The sequence below is a fragment of the Corvus cornix genome, chromosome 14 (assembly GCF_000738735.6).
Source record: "Corvus cornix cornix isolate S_Up_H32 chromosome 14, ASM73873v5, whole genome shotgun sequence".
NCBI lineage: Eukaryota > Metazoa > Chordata > Aves > Passeriformes > Corvidae > Corvus > Corvus cornix.
The window spans coordinates 6541226-6567857 of record NC_046344.1 but is presented as its reverse complement, the minus strand read 5'-3'; the positions used below and the strand labels follow the sequence as shown (position 1 = coordinate 6567857).

The following is a 26632-nucleotide window of genomic DNA, read 5'->3' as shown; positions in this document are numbered from 1 at the left end:
CTCCAGTAAATCCCATTCAGCAGCACTAGATTTAAACTACTTAAAATATATTATTGCTGTCAAAATGCTGCCTGTTGCATGTCCTTTGTGAAGTGAGACTAAAGGCAAACATCTCCCTTTTCAGGCTCTGACCTCTGCCCTGTTCTTCCTTCTTTTTAGAAGTAAACCTGTCACACACGGCATGCAAAGGGTGGTGCAAAAATAGTTTATTACCATATAGTTAATGTAAAGTTAGGTAATTATATTTACAAAGTAAAAATGATCAGCTACATCCAGGGGAGCCTAGCATGTCACACAAGGTTTGTAAGGAATCAATACAGTGAGAAAAAGTGACATTTCTATTACAGCGAGCAGTTGATCAGGAACGGCGGCTCTTAAAAAAGCACTGGAATAAACTGGGAGTGGAAGGGAGAAGGGAAGGAGACAGGAACTCACACACATGGAGAAACAGGAGCCTCCCACGCCCTTCCCCTTTGCAGGGGGAAAAAAATGATGTGTGAGAGACCTGAGGCTGCAGCATCCCAGCGCTGCCCGGGTCCCGCTGGCCCCGCTCCGATGCTGCTCGCCCACGCCACAGCTGGAGCTGAGGACTGGCTGCTGTGTCACATCATCACAGAAACGACCCTGGGAAATGACTCCTTCACCCTCAGTGCTCACAGTCCCCCATGGTTGTTCCCAGACACACGTGGCAGAGCACAGTGCCCAGATTTGACCCAGAACAAGTCCCCATCATCAGTCAGTCGGGTGAAGCTCTGCTCAGGGCCAAACCAAGGCCAAGCTGTTCTGAGGGCACTGGAGGAAGACTGACCATTAACAATACCTGAACAGCCACATCAGACACCACCCACAGCCTTGCAGAGCTTCCTTCCCTCCCCCTAAACCAAACCTCCATCCTTCCAAATGATTCTTTAAACTCTCAAGTCATCCCAAACTCCAGGGGGGTGGTCACAGGCCAAGCCAGAGCGTTCCTGCTTTCTACTTACCACAGTCTCTAGTATTTTACATGCTTTGCGCTCTCTAGGTGAGAACAGTGAGTGTTCTTGTCCTGCACACAGGGTGAAGAAAGCATGAAGAAAATAATGCTAATTGCACCCATTATTTATGAGTTCAGGGCCAGCTGGGTTAGTTCAATTGGTACCAACTTGTCAAGTTTCTCTAGTAAATCCCACACCCTGTTTCCTCAGCAGCCTCACACTGAGGTTGTTCCCAGCCTGGTGCTCCCTGTGCCTGCAGCAGTTCCTTGGATCTCCTTGTTGTCGTTACACTGCATTTGAAGTTACACAATGAGTTACAGCTCGTGGCTGCGCTGCTGTGGGAGGGGTGTCTGTGCCGTGGGGGCTGTGGCTCCCTTGGGCAGCCCAAGAGCATCCCAAATGTGCTGCACAGCGTTCCTGGTGCCTCCCAAATCCGGGGGCTCGCTGTGCTCACTGCAACAGCCCCAGGTGGCTGTGCAAGGAGAGCTGTGGCTCAGCAGGGAGCTGTTGCTGTTCTCTGTAACAACAGGTCACAGTTTGCACATGCACAGCGTTGATGCCACTATCAAACACAAGATTATTGGGTCCTCTGACTGGAAAAAAATACCCCAAATTTATAGCAAAGTCGGTTACAGTGGTCAAACAGACTGTACACAATCTTTGGACAGGCACCTTCAAAGCTAAAGGCATAGATCAGCAGAAGAGGTTTGAAAAGATATTTGTAACAGTCCTCAAACCCCCAAAAAGCAGTTTATCAGGGCAGATGGGGTGGGTTGGACACATCACACTTGTTGCTCCTCTCCCAACCCACACGTGGGGCCTCTGTGCTACAATGAGACTTAAAAATCAAACCCACAACTCAGTCACAAAAGAGAACCCTCTGCAAAATGCTGAGGAATAAATATTTACACTGCGTGCTTGGAATACTATACAGGCTTTAAATTACTTTTGTTTTTAAAAAAAAAAGGAATAAGAAAGCTTTTTTACCTAAAAAAATGGAAAAAATTACAGAGCAAAGGCAAACCACAGCGAGTGTGTGTGTGCTTGAGTGTCCACAACAAACTGAGTATCCAAACCAGGACAAAAATGCAGAGGTCATGTGGAAGTGCCATCAAATAGAGTTGGTACCAAAGTGACATATTTTGCAGTGTGAGCACTTTTTCTGCAGCCCAGTTCTCTGGTACCAAAAAAAAAAGGAATTTTCTGGTTTGCAAGTCAGCACCAATTCTAAGCAATTGTATTTTTGAAGCAAATGAACACAATTTGCTTCTTTTTTTAATATGTGGGCAAAGAAAAAGTGACATTTAAAGAAGGATTCAGTCTGGCTCAGGGGAGATGGTGCAAATGGGAGGAAAATTTTACTCAGGAAAAATAAGATTACTTGGAGCCGACAAGAAGACACCTGTGCCTTCACTGCACTTGAGTTTTCCTAAACCTCCCTTTTTGGTTGCTATCAATAGTGTGGAGTGATGCAGAATGCAGCAGCTTGCCCACACACTTTCTAATTTAAATAGCCACTGATTAATCCCAAAAGGTGGATGAAGCCTGGAGCAGGAAGAAGCAGGAGGATAACTAAGGACCACTGCTATGAGTAAAAGGACTTCTCCCTTTATTCTCAAGCACTGTGCTCTGCAGGACTATTTCAGTTTGGGGCTGTTTATTGGTGCTGCAGGTTCTTTCTCTTTACTGTAAAGGCAGGTAAAGTGCTGCCTTCTTGCCTTGGAGAGATGCTCAGAGTCACCACAGTGAGCCCAGAACCCTCGGCAGTGGTTCAAGAACATCTGGCTGCATAAGGCACCTTCCCTCCTCCTCTTCCTCTTGGTGACCCCCAGAACCCAGAGCTCCCACCCTAAAGACACCCCAAAACATCCTTCCCACACACTGCCACAGAGGTTGCAGCTGATCCCAACAATGTCAAGGCCACTGCTCAGCCCTGTCTGTACAGAAGACCAAGATCCTCCATTCATTTTTCCAGAGGAACCCAACTTCCCCATGGAAAATGTCTGCTCCTACAAGCTAGAGCATATGAACAGGATTTGCTGGGGAATCTAAGAAAGGTAAGGTCCACATGGCAAGAAGGAGACCAGAACGTTCTGCTTGGTTGGCTAAAAAGAACAAAGTGCCATCATAAGTCTAAAGAGAAGAGGAGGAGGAGGGTGTTCTAGAGGCAGTGACATTTTGCAAGGGAAAAGCAATGACAATAAGGCCTACGTGCCATCCAAAATCCATGCTGCCTCCCATGGCCTCTGCCAGGAGATCAGAGCTCACCACGGACCTGGAGCAGCCAGGGATGAACTGGTCGGAGAAGTGATCCAGGCAGGTCAGGGTAGGAAGGTTCCCAGGTTCTCCAGTGCCCAGATTATGGAAGTGCTGTGGTGAGCTTGGATGCAGTGACTGGCTGCACATCCACACATCCGAGGGCATGTGCTGCTGACGAGGGAAAGGCTTTGTATCCAACAGGTTGAGCCTCTTTCCTACCCTGCTCCCATCTCCAGGACTTCCATGCACACCGAGGCACGCAGAGCTTTCCAGCAGGAACAGGTGTTCTGCCCCCTGCAAGGTGCTGGCATCCTGGCTGGGGACAAGCGGGGCTCCTCTGGGCAGGACCGGCTGCCAAGTGCTGCCATGAGTGCCCCAGGAGGTGCCAAGCCGGACACTTGGCCACGGCAAGGCCACACAAGCTGCACGAGCTGATTCACACTGTGGTTCAATGACACCGTGTCCTGCTGAGGGTCTGGTGGCTGGAACAGAGATGCTGCTCCCAGGAGGATGAAGGTAACTCTGGCAGCTGCCATAGTCCAGCCTGGTACAACTGGGGGTGGCTTCACCAGCCCCGCAGGGCTCTGAGAGCTGCGCCTGTGCCACCCACCTGACCCAAAACCAGCAGGGAAGTACTGGGGGCTGCTGGCCTCAACCTCAGCTGAGTGCCCGAAGGAAGGGGAAGCTCTGCTCCACATGAAGGCCACGGTATCTTCCACATCCCAGCCTGAAGCCATGTGGTCACTCAGCACCCAACCAGACTGGGAAGCCAATGTGCCGGAGTCTCCTTCAGCCCTGGTGACTGGAGAGGCAGGACTTGGGATCTTTCCAAGTGGCATCTTGAGATTTAGCCTGGGATGAAGCCCACACCTGCAAAGCAGCACAGGCTTCTGCTAAGAAGCCTCTGCTCAGCTGGCTGTTACCATCTAAGTGCTACCAGCTCCTCATCCCTTCGTTTGTATCCATTTATCAGCCTCATGGTGCTCAACTGTATGTTTTAAATACAAAAGCTATTAGGACTGAGAAGGTCTGAAGCACATACTGGTTTTGAGATTTTTATTTCAGGAAAAGATTAAAGAATTAAAATAGGAGCTGCCCTGCTGACAAGAAGAGTTGAATTCAAGAAGCTGGTAAAAAAGGAGCATTATATGCATTGAGCACTGTGCATTTTCAGTCAATATTGGCTCTACTTTCTACTCTACTTTCCTTTGACTAGGAAAAGGGAGTTTCACATGCGCACAGACCCTGGGATACACGGGATTCAATGAGAGGAAGGGAGTAACAGCAAAAAAAAAAAGAGTGCTGGGCTTGATCTAACAGAGGCAAGAAAGTGATCTTACAGCTCGGCCCCTGGAACACCAACTCCGACCACCAGCGAGACGGGAGCGAGGACGCGCCGACAGGGCCGAGTCGATGGTGCACTTCAGTAGCTGCAGCTCCCCATCCATAACCACCTGGGCAGCCACCGAAGCCCAGTGAGCTTCAGTGGCACCTACATTCAGGATACGGCACAGTCACGGGGCAGGAGAATCACTTCTTGCATCCTTCTCCAGCGAGATGTCAGTGTTGTACCTCCAGGCTGAGGACGCTGGCACGGACTCACGCTCCCCAGCAGCTTCCCCCGGGCCTTCCCCCCTTGTAGGTGCAAGTAATGCAGTCGAGATCAATGGTTAGATCAGGCTCCTGGTGTGCTCTGAGCACGGGGTCTCTAGACAGCAGTAAGAGCTTGGTCTGGCTGACACCACCCAGGCCCTGCTCGCTCTTCCCGACAGAGCTATAGCTTATTAACAGGCTACTGAGCCTTAATACTGACACTTAGTGTAATGGTTTACAGTAAAGAAAGGATTCTCCTACAAAGCGCCAAAGAGAGGGGGGGAAAAACCCCACTCCAATCCCTTCCTCTCCCTCTCAGAGTCTCTGGAGCATCTCACAAGCAGGGAAAGGAGCCAGGGAGGCGAGGGGGGGGCACCGCCACCGCGGCGCTGGGTCCCGTTGGGGCATCAGGACGAACGACAGCGAGGACATCGTAAGGAACGAGAGACAAACGGTGCTGGTGCTGTGCTGCCTCAAGCTGGGAGGTGCGCGTGGTCAAGCGGAGCGGGGAGAACTAGTCTTTCTTCAAGTCCCTGGATTCAAAAAGCTTCAGGCGTTCTTGCACAGTCAGGCCTTCCTTCAGACTCTGGGAGAGACAAAAGACAGAGAGCGTTGGGGCACGGGCGGGCGCCTGGCGTGCGGAGAGGCAGCGATGCTCAGGCAAAGGAGACGTGGCAGCGAGGAATGGGCTCCTTGGCGGAGGATTAGTGGGACATGCTGAGAGAGAACACACGGTTATGGAGGGTGGTTACTGCCTTGAGACAGGGTGAGATTGCAATGAACCAGGCGACGAACCAGAAGCAAATGAGAGGCACATCATGCTGCAAGCGGGATTAGCTGACTTGGGAATGACCCCCGGAGCTCACAGGAAACTGCTGGATGGGGCAATTCCAGCGGAGGGAGCCCTGGGCAGGCCAGCTCGGATCTGCTACGCTGAAGCCCCAGGATGCTGAGCAGGACCTGCAGGCTGGTCCCCCCCTGCCTCCTGCACAGCTGTGGCACCCGTGGGGACAGTCCTGGCTCCACTCCATGCAGGATTTGCTCAAGAAACCCTGGAAAGTGGTGTTTGCTGCCAGCAACCATCACACCCCTTCTCTCACCCCACTCTGGGACTCTCCCAAACCAAAGCTGCCTCGACTGCCCACGGTTAGACAGAGGACTCCTAAATGCTGTTCAGGTCTGGCAGGCCCTGATGGCTGATCCATTTCAGATGCAGCATCCAGATTTCAAGGCACAACTCTCAGCTGGACAGCAGCCCCCTGGCATTTGGAATTGTGAAATCCATTACCTACACATGGGGACTCAGCAGCACAGCACTGAGAGGGGCAGAAACCCAGAAATAAATTGCCTGCCTCCTGCAGGACAGATTTAAACTGAAACCAGCCTGAGGGGATGCACTAGCCTAATGCCAGCCTCCCTCGTTCCTGCAGCCCCAAACCTGTGGTGTGAGAGACTGAGGAGAGCAAAGCATTGGGTGGTGAGTTGTCCCTGTGGATGAGGAGGCACAGCCACCTCCCAACCCTAAAACAGCCCCCATAGCCAGGGCTCTGCCCCTCTGTGCCCCACCCCACAGCTCTGTCTGCCAGCCCACTCCTTGGAACTTGCAAGGAATTTATGCTGCAGCTGGAACATTATTTGCTTTACAAATAGCAACAAATGCTTTACAAATAAGACTTGGCACCTTCAAAGGCATAGACTGGAGGGATGGAAATCAGCTCCTGTGAGGAAAGTCTGAGGGATTTGGGATCCAGCCTGGAGAAGAGAAGGCTCAAGGAGACCTTAGAACACCTTCCAGTGCCTAAAGGGGCTCCAAGAGAGATGGAGAGGGACTTTGGACAAGGCATGGAGTGACAGGACAAGGGGGAATGGCTTCACACTGACAGAGAGCAGGGTTAGATGGGATACTGGGAAGAAATTCTTCCCTGTGAGGGTGGGGAGGCCCTGGCACAGGTGCCCAGAGAAGCTGTGGCTGCCCCTTCCTTGGAAGTGTCCAAGGCCAGGCTGGATGGGGCTTGGAGCAACTTGATCCAGTGGAAGGTGTCCCTGCCCATGGCAGGGGGTTGGAAACAAGATGATTTTTAAGGTGCCTTCCAACCCAACCCGACCCAACCCATTCTTTGATTCCATGATCCTACTATCAGGCAGCCACCTCCCTTTTTCCTTTCCCTTCCCCAGCCATGGTGCGAGAGGACTGTTCTATCACAGCAGCAGGTTGGACTTCTGGGCTGAGTTTTCCTTCCCATGTGTTTATCAAGGCAGGACTCCATGATAAACTTGCCCCAAGGCTGTGCAGATTCCTATGGTTACTGTATTTCTGGAAATGTTTTTCCTCCCACAGGCCCACAAACACAGAAGGGCTTTGCCAGGCAGCACGGAAATGAAAGCACTAAATTGGATTGAATTTCCAAACGCCGTGCGCTCTCCTTCCAACAGGCAGCAGAGTCACCTGGGATGTGAGTCTCTGAGCACACACTTCCTAAAGGAAGTTTACTTTGGGCCTCTTTAAATGGGAGCAGCTCATGCATTCCAGTTCTCGCATCTGATTTCTCAGTGGATGGAAGGAGACACCAGGAATCATCACACTGTTCTGCCTGATGGCACAAATTCCAGCAAAGTCAGCCCCAGGGCAGTCCCACAACCCATTTCAGTTGCTGATGAGGAGAGCCTGATGAAGTGAGACTAATGTAGGATGATATCTGTGATAAAGGGATCTTCCTACAGACTTCCTGGGGCTCTCCAGCCATCGTGCTGGGAGCTCCCCTCTCCTAATCTGCCTCTGCAGGTGCTCCCACCTCAGTCTTTGCCATGGGCCAGGAAATTCACTATTGCTCCAATTAATGGAGATACCTGGCTCATTAGGGTCAGCCTCATTTCTCATCATCTCCCTCCTTTTGCTGGATGAGTTTGGAAGCCTTGGAGGCTCAGGGATGGAGAACAGGACGAGAAGGTTACTGGGCAGGGAAGACTCTTGCTCAGGCATGGATCAACCTGAAGAAGCAGCACTTGTGGATAAAGGAAATTAGGGCAGTCCAGGACATCCCCTCTGCAGCTGAGGTGGCTGAGACCATTTTCCATGCTCCAGGCTGTCATGGGAAGTATACGTAAAGGCATCTCTGACTATTCCTGCATCTGGCTAACAGCAAAACAGGTGTTTTCCTACGAGACCTGGACGGTGCTGAGTTTAGTCTGAGGCATGCAGAGTCATTCAGGCATGCACACTCAGTGTCCCACACTCCCAACACAGCAAACAGGAAAACATGCCCCACCACGTCCAAATCCTCTCTGTCACGATGAGCTGTGTTGGTGAGGGTGGGAAGAGCAGGAAAAAGCCATATTCCCCAGGGAAGAGGCAGAGAAACTGCGTTTCACACAGATCTTGGGTGCACCGACTTCTCCCCTTCCCTTCCCTTCCCCCAGGAAAAGAATTAGCAGTGAATAAACTCATCAGTCAGTCATTAAGAGAAGGAGGGCTCTGGTTTGGCAGGGAGGTGTGAGCAGTGCATGCAGAGGTTGGGCCGCTCTGGAGGCGGCTGCGGCGCTGGGCGGGTGCCGGTGTGTTTACCTATGTGGCAGGGAACCTGGACTCGGGTTCATTTCAGTTATCCCATGAGACCTGCTCAATAACGGACTGTTGAAGGAAAAAGCAAAATAAAACAAAAAAACAAAAACAAAAGAAGAAGCTCATAAATCCCAAATGAATTGGCGCTGGCGCCGCCCCAGCCCCCCCGACCCACAGTGATGCACTGGCACAGCCCCTCCTTCCTCACCAAGCAACACACATGGGGACCACACAGAAAGTGATCTGAGTTGAAGTGGTGAAGGGAAACTCAACACTGGAGTGGCCCAGCAGGTCTGGGCTCTCTGTGTTCACTGGGTGCAGCGCAGACACCCCACGCTGAGGAGCTGCTGCTCGCAGAGCTCCGAGTGTTTCCCCACATGGGCAGCGAGCTCGAAGCATTCTGCCTGCCCTGCAAGGGCTCAACCACTTCAAACATGAGCATGAGACACCAGGTGAGAGGCAAAGCAGGTTTGCTCATGCTGAGCTTCCTCCCAACTGCCCTGTGTTTAATGCTGACTCCTGATCAGCAATATTTGCCCTTCCTTATCCCTGTGGTCACACGTGATGTAACTGGCTGCCAAGGAGAGCTTGGCACAGCATCACTGGGCTTTGGGATCAACAGCAAGCACAGAAGGACCACAGAAGCACAGGGCCATCTGCACCATGTTAACACACATGCAAAGTGTGTGTTAAATATGCCCAGGACTCAGGCACTGCTGATACACATGAAGACAAAAATCTTGCAGTGATGAACATTAAAACTAGAATGATGTGCACATTTCCACCTAAATTTCAGCTGAAAAGAGGGAGCAGATACTGGGATAGTCCTCCTGTGAAAGACCAAAGAACAGGGTAAACTCCAGCCTTTTTTCCAACCAGGGAGCAGCTTCATGCCTCCATCTGAGCAGGGTCAGAGTGAGGGAGTGGGCCCTGCCTGGCTGCACAGTCTGTCCTTTTGCAGTAAAAAGCCATCCAGGCTAGCACTAGTGGCTGGGAAATTCTTAGTTTTCTTCCCCTGCCCACTTCTTCCCACTTGGGATCCCCACCGAAGAGAAATGCTGGGCATTCCTCACTCCCATCCCACGGGGCAGGACATCTGAGCTCACCTTTGACCTGATATTCCTTAGTTGCCGGCTAACACTGGATCTGTCTTTCTTCAAGAAATCAGGGTTGCTTTTTGATTTCATAATATCTGGGAAGAAGCAAAAGAAGTGGGATTAGCCTGGTGCCCACTGCCTTCCTGCAAGGACAGGGCTGGGGCTCTGCCCTCCCAGCCCAGGAAAGTGCCCCGATGAGCCCGACTCAGTGCTGCCCTAAGGGCAGAGAGGGCTTTTGGGCATCCCTGCATCACAAGGTTTTCCTGATGCAAAATGCCAGAAGGCTTTCAAAGCCGATCAGCTTTGGGTTGGAAGGCCAAGTCCTACACTCAGACCCATTACTGCACAAGGGTTTGTACTCTGGGATTCCCTGTTAGCTCAGGACACCCAGGACTGCTTAGAGCTGCTGGAGGAGGACTGACCATATCCCGATACAGTGGTGTTCACAGGGGATTTCTCTCCCTGAGCTTCTGTGGCTGCTTTCAGCTGCTCTTTCAACCTGCTGATATCACAGTCTGCCTTGGCCTTCACGATGCTCAGCTCCGTGTAGATGTCTTTGTACTTGTCGCTGGCGTATTTCTTATCCTGGCAAGGGAACAAGAACAACCCGATGGAGCCAGACAGACAGCTGGAGCCGAGGGGTTTGTGGATGCACTGAAGAGGAGCTTGGCAAATGCCAGCGGAAGAAGAGCCGGCAGCAGGAGAAAGGCTTGGCCAGGGCAACACACACCCTCGGAGCTGCTTCCAACAGCGATACGGGACTGCGGGAACGGAGACAGGCGGAGAGCTGAGAGCCAAGGGCAAGCACACAGTGCTGCCCGTGCGTGCAGCCCCCCGGCTACAGGGCTGTTTGTGGCTTTTCGTTTTAGCCAAGACACAGAATTCAAGCAGAATTCCCAGAAATGGCCTTGGCTTGTCCAGAGCAAACCAGTTCCACTGCTGCGAGGCTGGGCAGATCTCTAACACTGATTGTTTGTGCCATTTAAATCTGATCTGATGTGACAGAAAATGGGGAAATCATGCTGAAAGGAATGTTTTCCCACACTGTGTCCTTTGTGGGGTAAGTCTTAAATTGATACATGGAGTGTTTTACTGATGACACCAAAATGGGTATTGAATTACATTCAGGGGAAAAATTAAATATGGTTTCAAATCTGGGTGTAAATGGGCTGAAATCTAAGCACAGACACTCAGGAGCAGAGCACAGTAAGAGGATTTGCAGAACCACCCCTGGCATTACCCTTAGTGCTGTCTGCAGCTCATCTTTGAGGGAGCTGATCTCCTGCTTCAGGTACTGGATTTCGGATTCTTTGACCCGGAGCAGGACCTGTGGGAACAAAAACCAGCATCTTTGCACCTGAGCAGACACAGTGTGACACCTGCTGTACCCAGTGACAATCAAGCCAAGGGCTAGAGACTCAGCCCCATGCCAGCACCACAAAGTCTCTGGTCCACCCGTCTTCTGCTTCTCACAGGAAAAGTCCTCCTGAATCTCTTGGGAACTTGCCCAAGCTTGCAGTGCTGATGCGCTCCCTGCACACCCCAGTTTCTGTCCCCACTGCTCTGCATGGATTGGATCCTGGGGACAAGCAGGGACTGCAGAAGGAAGAGTTGAGTGTCTGGCTCGACATGGTGAGAAGGGAAGATTAGGACCCCAGAATCTCCTGGCCTCCCGCAGCCCATGATGACAGCGCTGACCAGCCATGAGAGCTGACTGGGGGACAGATGGCTGTGACACCTCCCAGCTGTGACACACTCCTGGGGTACACAGCACTTGTGCCCACCCACATGCCCCTCTGCAGAACTCACCTCCAGCTCGTAGGCGTCCTTGCCCTGCGTGAGAGGCGACCCAGCAGCCTCTCCCCCGCCCTCCCCGGTCAGCAGGGTCCGCAATCGCGTGATCTCCGCAGCCAGGCGGTTATTCAGCTCCTGGGAAGAGGGGGAGAGCCGTTGTGGGAAGGGGGAGCACGGCCACGGCTCAGCACGGAGCCCATCGTCACCTGGGCAGGGACCCTCACCTGGTTGTGGGCGTTGAGCTCCTGGTTCTCCCGCTGGCACTGGCGGAGGGCCTGCCTCTCAGCCTCCAGCGCCTGCGCAAGGTGGGCATTCTCCAAACACTTCTGGGAATACTGCTCCGAAAGCACCTCCAGCTCCCGCTGCACCGACTGCAGCTCCTCCCTGCGGAACACACACCGGGGTAGTGCCCTCTCCACACCCCACCCCCCCCCATGCCCCATCCTTCCTTCAGCATCCCAGGAAAACCCAACAGGGAGCTAAGGATGAGGACTGCATATTCCTTTTGGGGAAAAACTCAAGCCCAGAGCAAGTCAACTCTTCCCTCTCCTGGCAGAGCCAATGCTTGGGCACCAAAGGGGACAGGAAGCCATTCTCTCAGAGGTTAAGTAGCAGAACTTTCTCAGGTTTCCAAAAACTGAGCTGAGATCTATCAAAATCTACCTATGAGAAATTCTTCCCTGTGAGGGTGGTGAGGCTTTGGCACAGGTTTCCCAGGGAAGCTGTGGCTGCTCCATCCCTGGAAGTGTCCAGGGCCATGTTGGACAGGACTTGGGGCAACCTGGGATAGTGGAAGGTACCCTGGAATGAGGTGAGCTTTAAGGTCCCTTCCAACCAAACCATTCCAGGATTCTAAGTTTGCTCTGGGCACTCGGGACCAGGTGTATTTGCACACCTCCCCATCTTATATAGATGTATCAAGGTTGATAAAGCTGACAGGCAGCTCTGCTCAGTTCCCACAGGAGGACATGGAAAAAGCTCAGCGCTTCCTCCTCGCCTTTTGAACAACCCCGTTGCTGCAGCTGCATGAAAGGCAGCACTGGCTGCACATCTGCTACTTCTGGAGACCAAAAAGCAGCTATTTTGGGTAATGTGGGGACATTGACCTGGAGCCTGAAAGATTATGGGCAACCAGGAGGCTCTGATGGATGCAGCTGGGTCAGGACCAAGGGAAAAGGCCCCTGCAACAACAGGTTTGCCCCGAACTCAATGCCAAAATCAAATGGGAGAGAGGAGTCTCCCACACATGATTTCCCTGCAAGATGGCAGGAGACAGAGAATGGTAATGGTCTTACAGGTACTGCCTTCGGAGGGCCTCGATGTCGGCGTTGACGCTGCTGATCTGGGAGCGCTGGGACTTCTCCAGCTCCCGCTCCAGCTCCTCCCTGTGTGCGTTCTTCATGGCTTCGATGGCTGTGAGGGGCAGCACAGTGTTAGCACCCAGCATGCTCCACCCATGGGTGGTTCTTTTGAGTTTTTGTTCATTTCTTAAAGGAACAAAACCGAAGTCACCCCTGCAAACCTCACACTGCTTCACAGCCCCTTCAGTCTGTGCCCCAGCTGCAAAGGGGCTTCTGCAAATCCCGCTTTTTAACAAGTCCAAATGATTGTCCACTTCAAACATTGTTTCCTGGACTGTGAGACTCCTAAGGCAGAGCCCCTGAAGTGCAGTGTTTTAACATTTCCTGGAGCACTGAAGAATGAATTCAATGTGGAATTGACAATAATTTAACCACAGGAATGACTAATGCCTTTCTGACTTGGAATGGAAAACAAATCAAACTATGTAACACCCAAAGATAGGGGTACCAAGCCTGGAGAAAGACCAGGAGATGGGCACCAAACTTGGAGGACCAGATGGTCCTCCATCCAAAACATCTTTCCCAAAAGCCCTTTCCCATTCCCTGTGCAGCCTACCCAACCCTCATCCCATCCCTGCCCTGCTCCTCAGTGAAGCCAACGCCACCCCCACATCCCCATCACCACAGAGCTGCCCCACCATGGGGGACCCTCTGGTACCTGAGATGGTGGCAGCCGTCTCCTCTGCCAGCAGGCGATCCTTCTCCTCCCGCAGCTTCTCCAGCTCCCGCTGGTGCTGCCGCTGCAGGTCCTCGATCTTCTTCTGGTGCGTCTCCTCCATGGCTGCAAAGCCCCTCTCACATGTTGCCTGCGAAGGGAGGAGGGGAAAGGGTTGGCCCAGGAGCACAGGGCCGGTGCCACGGCAGTGGGGAGCCCACCAGGAGCCACACGCCAGCGGGCAGCTCAGCTCCCCAGGTCCAGCATGGATCTTCTGCTTCCCCAGCCATGGAGCAGGATGGACCTTGCAAAGGTCAAGGCTTGTCCTGCAGTCACTTGACCCCTGACAGCTCCAGGGAAAGGGACACACAGGAGCAGACCTGGTTTAGGGGCAGACCTGGTTTAGGGGCAGACCCGGTTGGGGAATGCAAATATATGTCAAAAAAATAACCAAAAAAACCCTTTTGTGCACCTTCTGCACCCCTCCTGCTCTTTTCAATGCCTGTTTTTTTCAACCTCTGGGTGGAAGGAAGATGACGTGACAGCAAGAGGACCTTAATTCCCAACCAAGTATTGCTACAAATGCTGCAGGGACGATTACTTGCTAGCTGAACTACTAGGAAAGAACTCCGGCCAGGACACAGGAGCAGCAATTTGGGGAGTTGGGATTCATTAGGGGTGAGGTCCTGAATTCCTGCCTGGTCCTTCTGCCCCTGGCACAGCCCCCACTCCTGCCTTTGCAGCAGACAAATGCAAACGCCTGTTCCCAGCTCAGCTGCCAGCCCAAGCACATTGGGATCCCGGATGGACACACGCCTGCGGGACACAGACAGGACCAGCAAAGCCACAGGCAGGCCCAAGCCACGAGGGAAGAAGGGGCACACACTGGGGACAAAGTGCTGAGCCCCGTCAGGCAGCTTGGGACAAACCTGATGCCAAGCACTGCACAGGGCTTTTCCTCTTAACGACACAGGCTGGCTTTATTCCCTGATTTCAGTGGAGCTCCCCTTGATTAACACCAGTGTTTTCTGTGGAAAGCGAGAACTGTCCCCTAGGGACCTCTGGGACCCCATGGGAAATTTTAGGGGGACAAATTCACTTCACCAGTGGCAAAAGTGCTCAGGACAGTCCAACACCACTGACCCTCACTAACATACACCCCTCAGCATCACTTTGTTGGCTAATGCTCTGTTACCTACGCCTAATCCTCATTTCCAATTTTCAGCTTTGGTGGTTTTTTTCCCCTCCCATTTAATTTTTAATCCCAAGGCATTCTTCACTTTCCCAGCCTTGTTTGTTTGTTTGTTTTTAAACTCCTAACTCAGTGCCAGTACCTGCCTGGACTTGGCTGTGGCACAGAGCAGCCCTGCAGGATTCTTCATTACACCCAGAATCATAGAATATGCCGAGTTGGAAGGGATCCGCAAGGATCATCAAGTCCCACTCCTGAAACACCTCTAATTTTGGAATTACACTCCTCCGTGGGAGGCTGTAGATGCTCTATTTAATGTATTGTAAATGCATTGCCACAAATCCACGTGTACAAACCCGTATCTCACAGAATCCCAGAATGGTTTGGGTTGGAAGGGACCTTAAAGCCCATCCTGTTCCAACCCCCTGCCATGGGCAGGGACACCTTCCACTTTCCCTGGTTGCTCCAAGCCTTGAACCTGGCCTTGAACACTTCCAGGGATCCAGGGGCAGCCACAGCTTCTCTGGGCACCCTGTGCCAGGGCCTCCCCACCCTCACAGGGAAGAATTCCTTCCTAGTATTAAATCTCAATCTACCATCCTTCATCTTAAGACCGTTCCCCCTTGTCCTGTCACTCCATGCCTTTGTCAAAAGTCCCTTCCAGCTCTCTTGGGAGTCCCTCTGGCACTGGAGGCACTGGAAAGAGCTCCAAGGTCTTTGTGGAGCCTTCTCTTCTCCAGGTTGTTACTCTCATGCTACTGATGTTACATTCTCCATCAAGTTCTTAAGGGAAGAATGGAGCACATTTAAGCCTCTAATTTGGGCAGGTTTCCAATCACCTGGATGGCTTTCTGACCACCACTGCTTAATTCCAATGGGATTCAGCAAAACTACTGCTCTCCCCAACCTAAAACCGGTTTTCTTTCGGCTGGAGTTGAGCCACACTTCACCCCCAGCTGAAATGTGTGTGGATCTTGTGGCTGGAAGCAAGCTCTCCCACATTTTTGCTGATTCTTAAGAGCAACTGGTCTGTGAAAGCCTCACCAACACAGTCTCTGCATCGCTGCCCTTCTGGCTTCCTTTTCAACCTGGCAGCCTCCCTAGGTGTTGCCAGAGTCCTCTACCACCCTAAACTCACTTCTGGACTGGGAATGCTCTCCTAGGAAAAGCAAACCACCAACCCCCTTTTTTTTTTAGATGCTGGATGATCTCAAACCAGTGTTACAGCCAGTTTGACTGGTGGGGCAATTTGATCAGTGGCATTTCATTGCCAGTGGGTTTCTCTGCACCTCACCTGGGTGTTCCACAACTGTGCACTCTTTTTTGTATACAGAATTACTGTGTCCAACACCAGCGTGGTCCTTGCAGCCTCCTGCAGAGGAGCTCTGCTTTGCTATGGAATTTGGCATCTGTTTGCAGCTACTTTCCCTAGGAACGTACATTTTGAGAGCATCAAGTTTCCACTTCATCCTGCATTTTTGAAGGCAGCAGAGACAGACTGGAGATTTGATCAGACTGGGATAGGCAGAGTTGAGGAATGCTTTTAAAGGGAAGTCACAAACAAAATGTACGTGTTGGGTACAAGGAGGAACACTGAGGTCTTCGTGTTGAAGGAGAGAGTGATGTTATCGAGCTACTTTGAAACTCTTTCCCTCTCCACACAAAGACCACCTTCAGAAATCCACCCTCCCAAGCCCTCAGCAATGCATTTAGAATACCCCAGCATGGAGAAAAAGGAACACCATGCTTTACAGAGGCCTGGCTAATACTTTGGGACTTGTTTTGGCACGCTGGCTCTTCTAGAGTATGTCCCTTGGTTCGGCAAGCGAACTCCGGGACTACACACGCCCTCCCACACACTCAGCAGCAGAAAGCAGGAAGTGTTAAACATATCAAGACCTTTAGGTTTTCAAAGTCTTTCTGGTATTTTTCCCTCAAAGTGGAAGCGCTCCCCTCCAGATGTTTGTTCTCCAGCTCATCCCTCATGACGTTCATCTGGGCCTCCAGCTCCTGGATGCGTTCCCTCAGGCCGTGCATGGAGTCCGGGTCACTGCCGGGGTCCTGCCCGGTGCCACCCACCTCGCCGGCCGCCCAGGTGTCCCCAGTGCCCAGGGCCACCGTGGGTGACACCTCCGGGTGCTGCCTCTGGTACTCGTCGAGGGTCTCTTGCAGGCGCTGCAGGTTCTGGCTGTAGTGCTCCTGCAGCGCCTGCAGCTCCTCGCTGTGGATGACCTGCAGCTCCTTGATCTTGGCCTGGAACTTTTCCTCCAGCGTTTGCATCTGCTCCAGGTGATACCGCTCCATGTTCTGCTTGTCGCGGACAATGGCATCCAGCTGGTTGAGCCCCTCTGTCCTCTCAGCCTTCAGGGTGTCCTCTGTCCTGTTGAGCTGCTCGATCACATTCCGGATCTCCTCCTCGTACCGCCCCTGCAGCTCACTCAGGCTCTTGCTGTGTTTATGCCCTTCCTCCTCCAAGAGCCTCCGCTGGTTGTCCAGCTGGGACACTTTTGCCTTGAGGTCGGCGTTCTCCCTCTCCAGCACGGCGATCACCTCGCTGTACTCGCCCTGCTGCTTCCTGAGCAGCTCCTCGTACTCGTCCCGCAGGAGAGACACCGTCTTCACGCGCTCCTGGCACAGCGCATCCATGCTCTGCAAGGATTCCTTGTAGGACTTCATCTCCCTCTCGTGCTCCAGCTGGACTTTGCAAGCGGCGTAACAAACCTGAGCCTGAACAATGGCATCGTGGACTAACAAAGACGAATACCGCTCCAGGTCTCCCATGCACGAATGGTAGGAAAGACTCTGGGATATCTTCAGGAGCTTCTGACAGTCTCTCATGGCCTCCTCAGGAGGCAGAGAGAGTAAGGCAACAGATATCTCCTTCAGAACACTGGATTTGTCCTTTAGTTGCTGGGCAAGATCTTCCTGAATGGAAACAAGAGCTTCACTACTATGGTCTGGTGCGCTGCCAGTCTCCTCCACCTTGGCTAATTCCTGGCATGGCGCCATTTGGAGACGGCTCCCATCCCAGGAGATCTGGGTTCTTTCTGAAGCATCTTTTTGTATTTCAAGTGCTTCAGAAATCTGGTGCATAACGCTGTCAAACTCAGGAGTCCTGTACGCTTTGATGATCTCCTCCAACATGCATTTGTGCTGCTGGAGAGCTGTTTTGGTATTATGGAGCTCTTCTTCAATTGTTTTTAACCTCTGATGAAAAGATTCTCTCATTTTCTCTGCAACAAACCCAAGTTCTGCCTTGATCAATGTAGCATCTGCTACAGCACTGAGAAAACATGGGGAAAAGCCCAAACTTGTTTCTGTTTTACCCTCAGCTTCTCCTTCTCTAGTGTTCAAGTGTGCTCTCAGCTCCTCCACCTGGCTCCAGAACTCCCCTTCCAGCAGCAGCTTTTTAGATAGGACGCTGGCCAAATCATTGGCTGTGTGAGAAACACTTGTTGGCTCCAACAAAACCACCTTGGCCGTTCCCTGGATCTCTCTCAGAAGCTGGGCTATCTCAGAGCTTGCATTTTTCAAAGACTCTGCTATTTGGTTGATGAGAGAGGCCTCAAATGCCACCTTCTCAGAAAGCCACCTCAGCTGGCTGGCGTCAAACACATCCACTCGCTGCTCCTTTGAGATGTACTCCTCTTCTCCCAAATCCCCTCCTTCTGGAGCGGGGCTTTCCGTGGTGAGGCTTTCACTCTGCTGATACTCCGATGGGACTGGCGCCCCGCTCAAGGCTTGGATTGCGTTTGATAAGGTTGTTTCCATGCTGGACAGAGTAACAAGGAACAAATCACCCTCTTTTTCCTTGTCTGATCTGGGCAAGGATCTTAGCTGCTCCCTGCACTTCTCCAAGCAAGTCAGCGCTTGATCGTTTTTCATCTGGAAACCACCCAGCTCGCTGACGTGACTTTCTACGAGCTTGAACTTTTCCTGCCTCTCGCTCTCCAGCTGCGAGATCAAAGCATTGACTTGGGACAGGCTGGTCTGAAGCTGTTCCCGCAGCTGGGACTCCGTGCTGGCCCACTGATGATGAAGGGCAATGAGCGTCTCCTGGTTATGGCCGTGCTGGCTTTCAAGCTTCATCGTCACATCTTTGAGCTTTTCCTCTGTGATGTACAGTTTGGTTTCCAGGGAATGGATGATGGAGAGGTAAGTCTCAGAATCGCTCGTCCCCGATGAGGGGTAACCCAGAGCTGGCTCTGAGGACATGCTTTCTTCAGACAGAGATCTGTCCTGGCTTGTGTCTGAAGAGGTACTGCTTGTCCAGTTTTTCTCTGATCCGTCTGGATGGATGTATTTTTGACACTGGATGCTCGAGAAACGGATCCTTTGCCTCTTGGCCCCCATGATTCCTACATCAGGCTTTGCTAAGGCTTTCTGAACTAACTCTTGGTCCTGGAGCTCTACAACTTTAGATGGGGAGCCAAATTCCTCCACTTGCTTCCGGGTGGTCTCAAGAACCTCATCCTCCTCCTCCTTCAGTGCATAAGTCAGAGCTGGGAGGACATCCTGAGTTTGCAGAGCCTGCCCCAGTTGGGATGGTTGACTTTCGTCAGCCTCAAGACTGGGGCCAAGGTCTTCTGCCTCCTCAGCACATGGACCTGTGCCCACACTAGCTAATTTCTTTAAAGCCTCCTCCTTGGCCTTTAGCTTTACTTTAGTCTCCTCTAAACTGCTATCTAAAGCAACCATTTTAACCAAAGCCTCACTGAGATCTTGATCTTTCTTCTCCACAATTCTCAAGTGCATTTCCTTAACGTGTCTCAGCTCTTCTTCTTTCTCTTTCAGCACCTCCTGCACCCCCCGGAACTGATCCGACACCTCCTCAAACGACTGCTCCAGATTGTGGTAGTTGGTCTCTTCCATTTTCAACTTTGCTTGTAGCTTTGCAACTTCATTATCTGACTCGGCCACCTGATTCATGAGCTCATGGAACCGGCACTTGATCTGATCCCTCTCTCTTTCGAGCTCCCTAATGTGCTCAGCGAGCTTCTGGATGCTGGCCTCCTTCATGGCCAGCTGCTCCTCCAGCTGGTGGACGAGCTCGCTGCCTTCAAACTTGGCACTCAGCTTCTCCTTCTGCAGAATCTCCATTTGCTGCTCGCTGTTCTGCAGCTGGTTCTCGTACTCATTGGCCTTGTCCTCCACCTCCTTCAGGCTCCGTATCAAAACCTGCTTTTCCCTCTCACAGCTCTCCAGCAAAGCCTCGTAGTTCTTCTGCAGCTTCTCCTCCATGAGGACCCGCGCCTGCTCGCTGGCATTCAGCTGCCCGCTGAGGTCTGCGATCCTGTCCTGGAGCCGCTGCACTTCCTTCTGGTGGTCCCGCTGCAGAGCCTGCTGCATCTCCAGGTCCCGCAGCTCCTGGGTCTTCTCCAGCAGCAGAGCCTCCGCACTCTTCAGCTTCTGCTCGCTGGCCTTCAGCTGGGAGCTGAGCGCGGCCTCGCCGTGCTGCCACTCCTCCAGCTGCTCTTTGGCTTTCTCCTTCTCACTCCTCAGGTCGCTCTTGAGCTTGGCCAGGGTCTGCTCCTTGATGGCAAGCTCGGCTGCCGCATTACTAAGCCTCGCCTGCAGGCTCTGAATCTCGGCCTCATGGTGCCGGATCACGTCCTTGGCCTCGGCGTAGCTGCGCTTCAGCGACTGAATCTGCTGATTGATCACCTCTTGACGCTGGCATTGGGCTTCCAGCTCGCTTTGGAGGTCTTGGTTGACTTTGTGGAGCCTCTGCCAGGCACCTGATGGCGAGGCGGCCACCTCGGTCTTAAAAAAATTGATTAAATACTAGATTAGTAACACTCTTGGCTCTCCCTTCTGAGTGTCACACCTCTGGCCAGGCAGGCCACAGAAAAGCTCCTCGCAGCGACTTGGCTGCTACCCACTGCTCCAATTGGGATGATTTGTTCTTGGCACAATTTGGTTTGTTTAACCAACTTTTTTTTTTTTTTAAATGAGCGACAACTGCTTTCCAGTAACAGAAAACACTGACCACAACATCAAAACAGCTGTACAGTAACAGGCTAAATGGAAAAAAAAATAAACCCAAACTCAAACAGAACCAAAAAAAAACAATGAAAAAGAAACACCAGCAGTAAAACGGAGACAGACAGACAAGATAAATATGCGAAGGATGAGGAGGAGGAGGAGATGGAACAAGGTGGAGGAGGAAGGAACTGGTTTTTTTTTAGCGAGTTTGTTTGTTTGGTTGTGAAACAAAAAGTGCACAGTTCAGGTAACACAGTCCTACCGACCAAAAGCAACAACAGAAAGCAAGGTGACAGCAAATGACATCATATCCCACCCAAACGCAGGGCGACGGGCCAGCCGTGGTGGCGATGTCATTTCTGTGCCTGCCAAACAGGACTGAGTGGCTGCTCATCGCATTAGAGAGACGCTGTTATGCTAAAGCTTAGGGCTAGGGAGGATCTAATTTCTCTACCTGCAAAATAAAATAAACCAACAAAAGAAAAAATAAAAAGCCCGACAAGTGGAGGGAGGGAAAAGGTGTGATGAGAATGTAAAAATGAAGGAAACCAACCTTTTTGAGATTCAAACCAAAGCAATGGAGCATGCAAAGAGAAAACTCACAGAAAGCGTCATGCAAAAGGCGACAGAAATTATGTATCTTCAAAAACAAAAAATACACAGACAGGAAGAGGCGAGAGAAGCACAGTGTTAAGCCTAGGAATTTGGCCTGCCTTGCTGTACTCTGGTTGCTGATTAAGGAAAGCCCACAGATGTGACACTCAGTTATGTTAAGTTAAATTTCATGCTTTACACCAAAAACATGCAAGAACATCCGCCCGGGACAGGTTAGTATGTGCCCCCTCCCACCCACAGTGGCTGGAGCTGGGGGATGTCTCCAGCCCATTGGCCAGGAGCAGGAGCTCCTGGATTTTTCTCCCAGTAGGGATCAAGGTTAGGATGCCCCATCCCGAGGAAGCTCAGAGCAAGAGAGGGGTTACACGAGGCCAGAGAGGCTTCGGTGCATGGCACATGCATCGGAGGGGTGGCTCAGCGCTGCCTCACGGAACAGGCAGTGCCTGGGTGTCCGTGCAGGGCTGGTCAGGCTGCCAAGGAGGGGTTGGTGCTTCCCAGGCAGCTCAGGAGGGATGGGCTTGGCGGCAGTCAGGCTTCTCCATCAGCTCTTCCCATAGACAGTGCAGGAACCTCCCCAAAATTAGGCATGATGGAGGTGGGGGGGCACATGGAATTCAGAGGATTTGTCGAAAAAAATGCTGTGATGTTTGTCTGCAGTCTGGGGCTGCAGAATTTCCCCAGCGGCTCCACTCCCTCCACCCCAGCAGGGTTTGGTGGGGTTACTCCCTTCTACAATAGAACTTTAATCCCTCTGGCTCTCAGGAAACACAAGGGAAATCCCCAGAACAATCAGACTGGAGCAGGCAAAAGCCTCCAACCTTTCCAAAAACTCTCTCCAACTTCGAGGTCCAAGTTTGGGTCACTGCTCACTGCAGCTCAGCCTCTCTGCAGGCTTCCCCTCCTGCCACCCCTCCACATATTGAGGCACTGTGGCCAACTTCAATCTGATGGTGGATTCAGCATCCAGTTTTTATCCCCATTCCCTGATTTTTCCAGGCTCCAGGCAAAGGGAGGTCGGATGCCTCTGCCCCAGGGAAGTGGGAGTTAAGTTACTCTTCCAGCACTGCCAAGTGAAAATGAAACTCCTCCAAGCAGGCACTGTCAGCTCGGAGACTCCAGAAATGAATTAATTACTCCTCCTGGGAGATCATGGGCAAGGAAGGCAAGATGTCCCCTTCCCTGGGCTGGCTCCACTGCCTTTGCAACTTCTTCAGGGAAAATCTTCCTGTGAGAAATAAGGATGCAAGGCTTGGCATTGACACTGGGTTTGCTGCCACAGGAGCGCAGCATGCCATGCACGGCCACCTTGATCCACAGCTGGTTTGGTCAAGTAAATTTGAGCAGATCAAAAAGCTGCCCCTGCACAGAACAAGACTATGGACCCATGAGAGTAGCCAGAAGCTGCCCTGCCAGTGCCACGACTTTCTCCAGGCATGGACATTCCCAGAGGAAGGACTGGGAAAAACTCACTTTGTTTGGAGGAGGGGAGGAAAGGTTTCCCCAAGACCATCCTGTCTCTTCTGCTAGATCCTCCAAAACTCATTTCTAGGCTTTGCTAGGAATGGCATCTTGTGACAGCAGAAACCACCAAAGTGATCCAAGTTAACAGGTCATCCCAGTGCAAATCCCACTCTGGCTGGAGGGAAACGTGCCTGGGAAATACATCTGAGTGTCCTGTGTTTGCCCATGTAACGGGCACACAAAATCCCCAGCCAGGAGCAACTGGTGGGCTATAGGATGCTTGGAAAGCCTTGTGTGCACCCCACTGTCTATGGGGAGCATCTCGGGCACAGAAAGGGGGAAACAGCTGTTGCAAAGGCAAACACAGTATGGGATGGATCAGAGGTGGACTTTGCTGAGGTCCCATCTGTCTGGCTCTGTTTTGTTTTCCCTTGGGAATGCTAATAGAATACCTTCTATTCCATCCCGGATCAGAGGGTTCCGTAAGCAGATGACTCTGGTCATCTAATGCTACAGAATTAGCCATGTCTGCAAGAAGGTCAAATCTCTGGGAGCTCAGTGGTGGTCACCCAGGATGTCCCCATGAACACCGCAGACAGAAGCCCACCAGGGACCCCCCCGGGCACAGGGAAGATGGAGCTCCCTCTCCTCCCTGCTCTCCTACCTGCAACACGTAGCCCTCCCGGGCGCTCTGCTCCCGGCCCAGAGCCACTTTCAGCTGATCCTGCAGGTGCCGGTTCTGCTCCAGGAGCTCCAGGGCCTCCTTCTGCTTCTGCTCCAGCTGGAGAGACACGAACAGAGACAGCGTCCAGGGAGTGGGAAGGGGGTCAGCCATGAGGAACAAGTGGCTTGGAGAGGGCACAGAGCAGAATGAACGGAGCTTTTGATGGCACCACTGCTCTGCTCTGCTCTGGGACCTGGATTTCATTTTGCCAGGAAAATCCCTCCCCTCTGAAAGAACTTATTTATGCAATAGTGTAATTCGTAAAGCTCACTGTGGCAAAGGATGAATGGCACCAGCTCGTGCCAGGCACGACCCTGGCAAATCCCAGCCCAGTTCAGCTTGGTGATATTCCTGGTTACTCCATGAGAAAAGGTTACCCCTTTCATTCCCACTAATTCACCTTAATCCCAGCTAGCAACAACCTTTGTTATCCCAGGCACGGAACTCTTCCAAGTAAGCTGAGTCTCCTCCATTCTTTTCCAAATATCTTAAGACTATTTGAGGTAGGCTCCACAAAAAGGGAACCTTTGTGGTGTGTGCTGCAACTCAAGGCAGTTTATAACTGCAGACACAAATCTCTACAGCTGCAGAGGCACAGAGGATTAGGAGCTTGAATTTGTAGTCTGGTTGATACACCTCGATTGTACCCATTTCATCAGAGACAGGCTGGCTACAACCAACATAAATCAGGCTGCACTGGCTGGGAGAGGTAAGGAAGTACCAGGCCATAAGAACAGCCCTTTCTGTAGCTGTGGGAAACATGAAAGCTGTTGGCAGGGCCAAACAGGAATGTTCAGCAGATCTGTGCCCTGCCAGCTCCTCAAGGAGCCTACAGCATCCCTACTAGTCGCTATTATGAAGGAGGAATAAATATAGCTATTTTTAAGCCTATTTCAGGCTTCCTACAGTCACCCCAGTGGCCTGAAAGCCTTTCTGGCAGGCAGCCTGTACCCTACACACCCCTTTACCTCCTTCTCCAGCAGTGTGGTCAGGTGCTGCTTCGTCAGCCCCTCTTCCCGGTCCTCGGCGTGGGCGAGGTGCAGGGGTGTGATGGGGATCTGCTTCTCCTCCCGCAGCGGGGTGGTCTCCACCTGGTGCCAGCGCTGCTCAATCTCCACGTGGACGTTCTGCGATTTGATGTCTGCAGGGACAGGCAGGATCCGGTCCACCTCCATCCTCAGTGCCTCTTCCGACCCTGCCCCATCCACGGCATCGATCATCTCGAAGCGCTTGCGCCGCTCCTCCCGCCGCCGGGCCCGCTCCCGCTCCAGCTCTCCCGGGTCGGCGTCGGCGGCTCCGCTGTCCCTGGGGAGGGCGGCGGAGCCACTACTGGAGGAGTCTGAAGCGTTTGCACGCTCCTGCACCAGGGCCTGCTGGATGGGGCGAAATTCAGCCCAGTCAAAGGTCTTGGACCGTCCCTCTCGTCGGCGTTCCCGGGCACGGCTCCGCTTCTGCTCTGTGTCCAGCTCGGCTTGTTCTGCATCCGGCTTCTCGCTCGGCTTTGGACCAGTCTCGAAGGAAGAGCTTGTTTTGCTTTTCTCTTCCGGCAGTGAGCTGCGAGGACAGAGAGAGGGTGAAGGGAAGTGTCAGTGGGTGCTGGATATGGCTGGGCGCTCCCATGCATGCCTCGAAGAGCCAGGTGGAAAAGGGCTGCTGGAAGCCCAAGCCAATGCCACGTGGGTGCCCCCATCCCTCCGTCTCCCCTTGCCTCTCGGGCACAGGAGCTGCTGCTGCCCTTCCCCAGGTTGTGCTGGTGTGCAAAGCCTTGGTGCAAGCGGCCCCGGCTGCTCCTGGGACACTCTGGCACCTGGAGAGCGGCTGATCCCAACCTCGTTCCTCCTTGGCTGCCACACTGGGGCCAGTCACCATGACCAAGCAGCAACCTGCGGCTGAAGCAGCAACCCCAAACTGTGCTGTGAGAGGTTCCAACAGCTCCTCCAGCCCCCTGGCTGTGGGGCTCCATGCACACCCTGGCTGGCACGGCCATAGTCACGTGCTTGTCGGAAGGATGCCACCAATCCCACCAAAGCCTGGCTGGCTTTGGAGCTGTGGGGTGGAGAAGCACAAAGCAGCTCTAAGAGTCTTGGGCAACAAGGGGAAGGTTTCCCTTCAGCTTGGGAAAGTATTAATGGGTCGAAAACTTCTCCGTGCCACTATCTGCACTGAAGGCACAGACGCCCCCGGGGCACCCAGCCCCACAGGCAGCACGGGCACCCCCCCTGGCACTGCGCAGTCCCCAGTTTGGGCAGGTCAGTGCAGCAAGGGGAGTGAGTAATTCAACACATCATGGAAATCACTGAAAACGCCAATTTCTCAAGCAAGGAATGATTTTTAGTGCTGAGTTAGAGGGTGGTAGGTTGAGGGGGGAGACATATTCATCAAGCAGGGAAGGCAATACCATTTCCAACCTACAGATAATCCATAATGCAATATTAGCTTATTAAATACAGACATGCCAGCCCTGCAACATGCAGATCAAAATTAAACCAGAAAACAGCAGTATGCTAAGTCTGTGGAGGAAGCCTGTCCCAAGGGAGTGGCGGGCACTTGCTGAACCCTCTTTCCTACCCAAAGCTCCCGAGCTGCCTCCCGAGGCACAGTCCTGCTGCTCAGGCTGACTCCTGGCTCTCCCTGCTTCCAGTACAACCATAGCATCCCCAGCCTCCAGCAGGGACTCAACAAGCTTCCTGGAAGAGCTGGAAAGCAGCTCACTGGGCCCTTCACTGCAGGCTCTGACCCATGGGACCACATGCATGGGGACCACTGTGACTGGGAGGAGCAGCAGCAGCACCAGCAGCAACAGCAGCATCACGGCTTCTCCCACCTCAGAAACACACCCCAGCCCCCAGCCAAGAACCTCATGGATGTGCATACGCCCAAAAAAAGGATGGAGCAGAAGAGATGGCTCTGCGTGGGCTAGTATCTTCCGATGCACTGTCATCCACCAGAAAACCACAGGCTCAGTAGAGCTGGGTTTCGAGAGACTCTGGCAGTTACAGGCTAAAACCAGCTCAAAGATAATTCCTTCTTCAGTGCTGTCACTTGCAGCTAATAAAATAAACCCAGAAAGCACGACGATGAAATGTCACTGCTCCTCACCCATGATACTGCACAATTCCAAAGCCAGGCTCTCAATCTGGAGTCAGTTAGTGATTACAGCTGCATTTTAAAGTAAAGAGAGGATGAGATTGAGTCTTAAAATGGAGAAGAGTGTTAGGAAAAAAATGGGGGTCCTGGGGCCCCCCAGATGGTGTTGGGACACAAAAATTATGCTGCTCTAAATCCCACGTGGAAGAATCTTGGCATTTCTAGAGGTGACATCTCTCACGAGCTCATTTCTCCTCTGCTGCTTTCCAAAGGGCA

The 26632-nt window shown here is 52.4% G+C and overlaps 1 protein-coding gene across 8 annotated transcripts in view; it reads right to left on the bottom strand.

Annotated features, from left to right (window-relative positions):
* Nucleotides 1–191: 191 nt before the first annotated feature.
* Nucleotides 192–26632, bottom strand: part of LOC104684784 (myosin phosphatase Rho interacting protein) — a 78013-nt gene continuing 51572 nt past the window's right edge. For 4 of the 8 annotated variants that reach the window (XM_039560235.1, XM_010392335.3, XM_010392336.3 and 1 more), the window contains 11 exons: nucleotides 24238–24823; nucleotides 23210–23326; nucleotides 16384–20247; nucleotides 13296–13443; nucleotides 12572–12689; nucleotides 11501–11660; nucleotides 11292–11411; nucleotides 10723–10809; nucleotides 9905–10067; nucleotides 9492–9577; nucleotides 192–5412 (listed from right to left, as the gene is read on the bottom strand). In XM_039560235.1, coding sequence (XP_039416169.1) covers nucleotides 5341–5412; nucleotides 9492–9577; nucleotides 9905–10067; nucleotides 10723–10809; nucleotides 11292–11411; nucleotides 11501–11660; nucleotides 12572–12689; nucleotides 13296–13443; nucleotides 16384–20247; nucleotides 23210–23326; nucleotides 24238–24823 — 5521 coding nt within the window. In that variant the 3' untranslated portion in view covers nucleotides 192–5340. Of the gene's footprint in view, nucleotides 5413–8388; nucleotides 8455–9491; nucleotides 9578–9904; nucleotides 10068–10722; nucleotides 10810–11291; nucleotides 11412–11500; nucleotides 11661–12571; nucleotides 12690–13295; nucleotides 13444–16383; nucleotides 20248–23209; nucleotides 23327–24237; nucleotides 24824–26632 lie in introns of all 8 variants that reach the window. The other 4 variants (XM_019281554.3, XM_010392344.3, XM_010392343.3 and 1 more) reach the window with 4 other exon arrangements.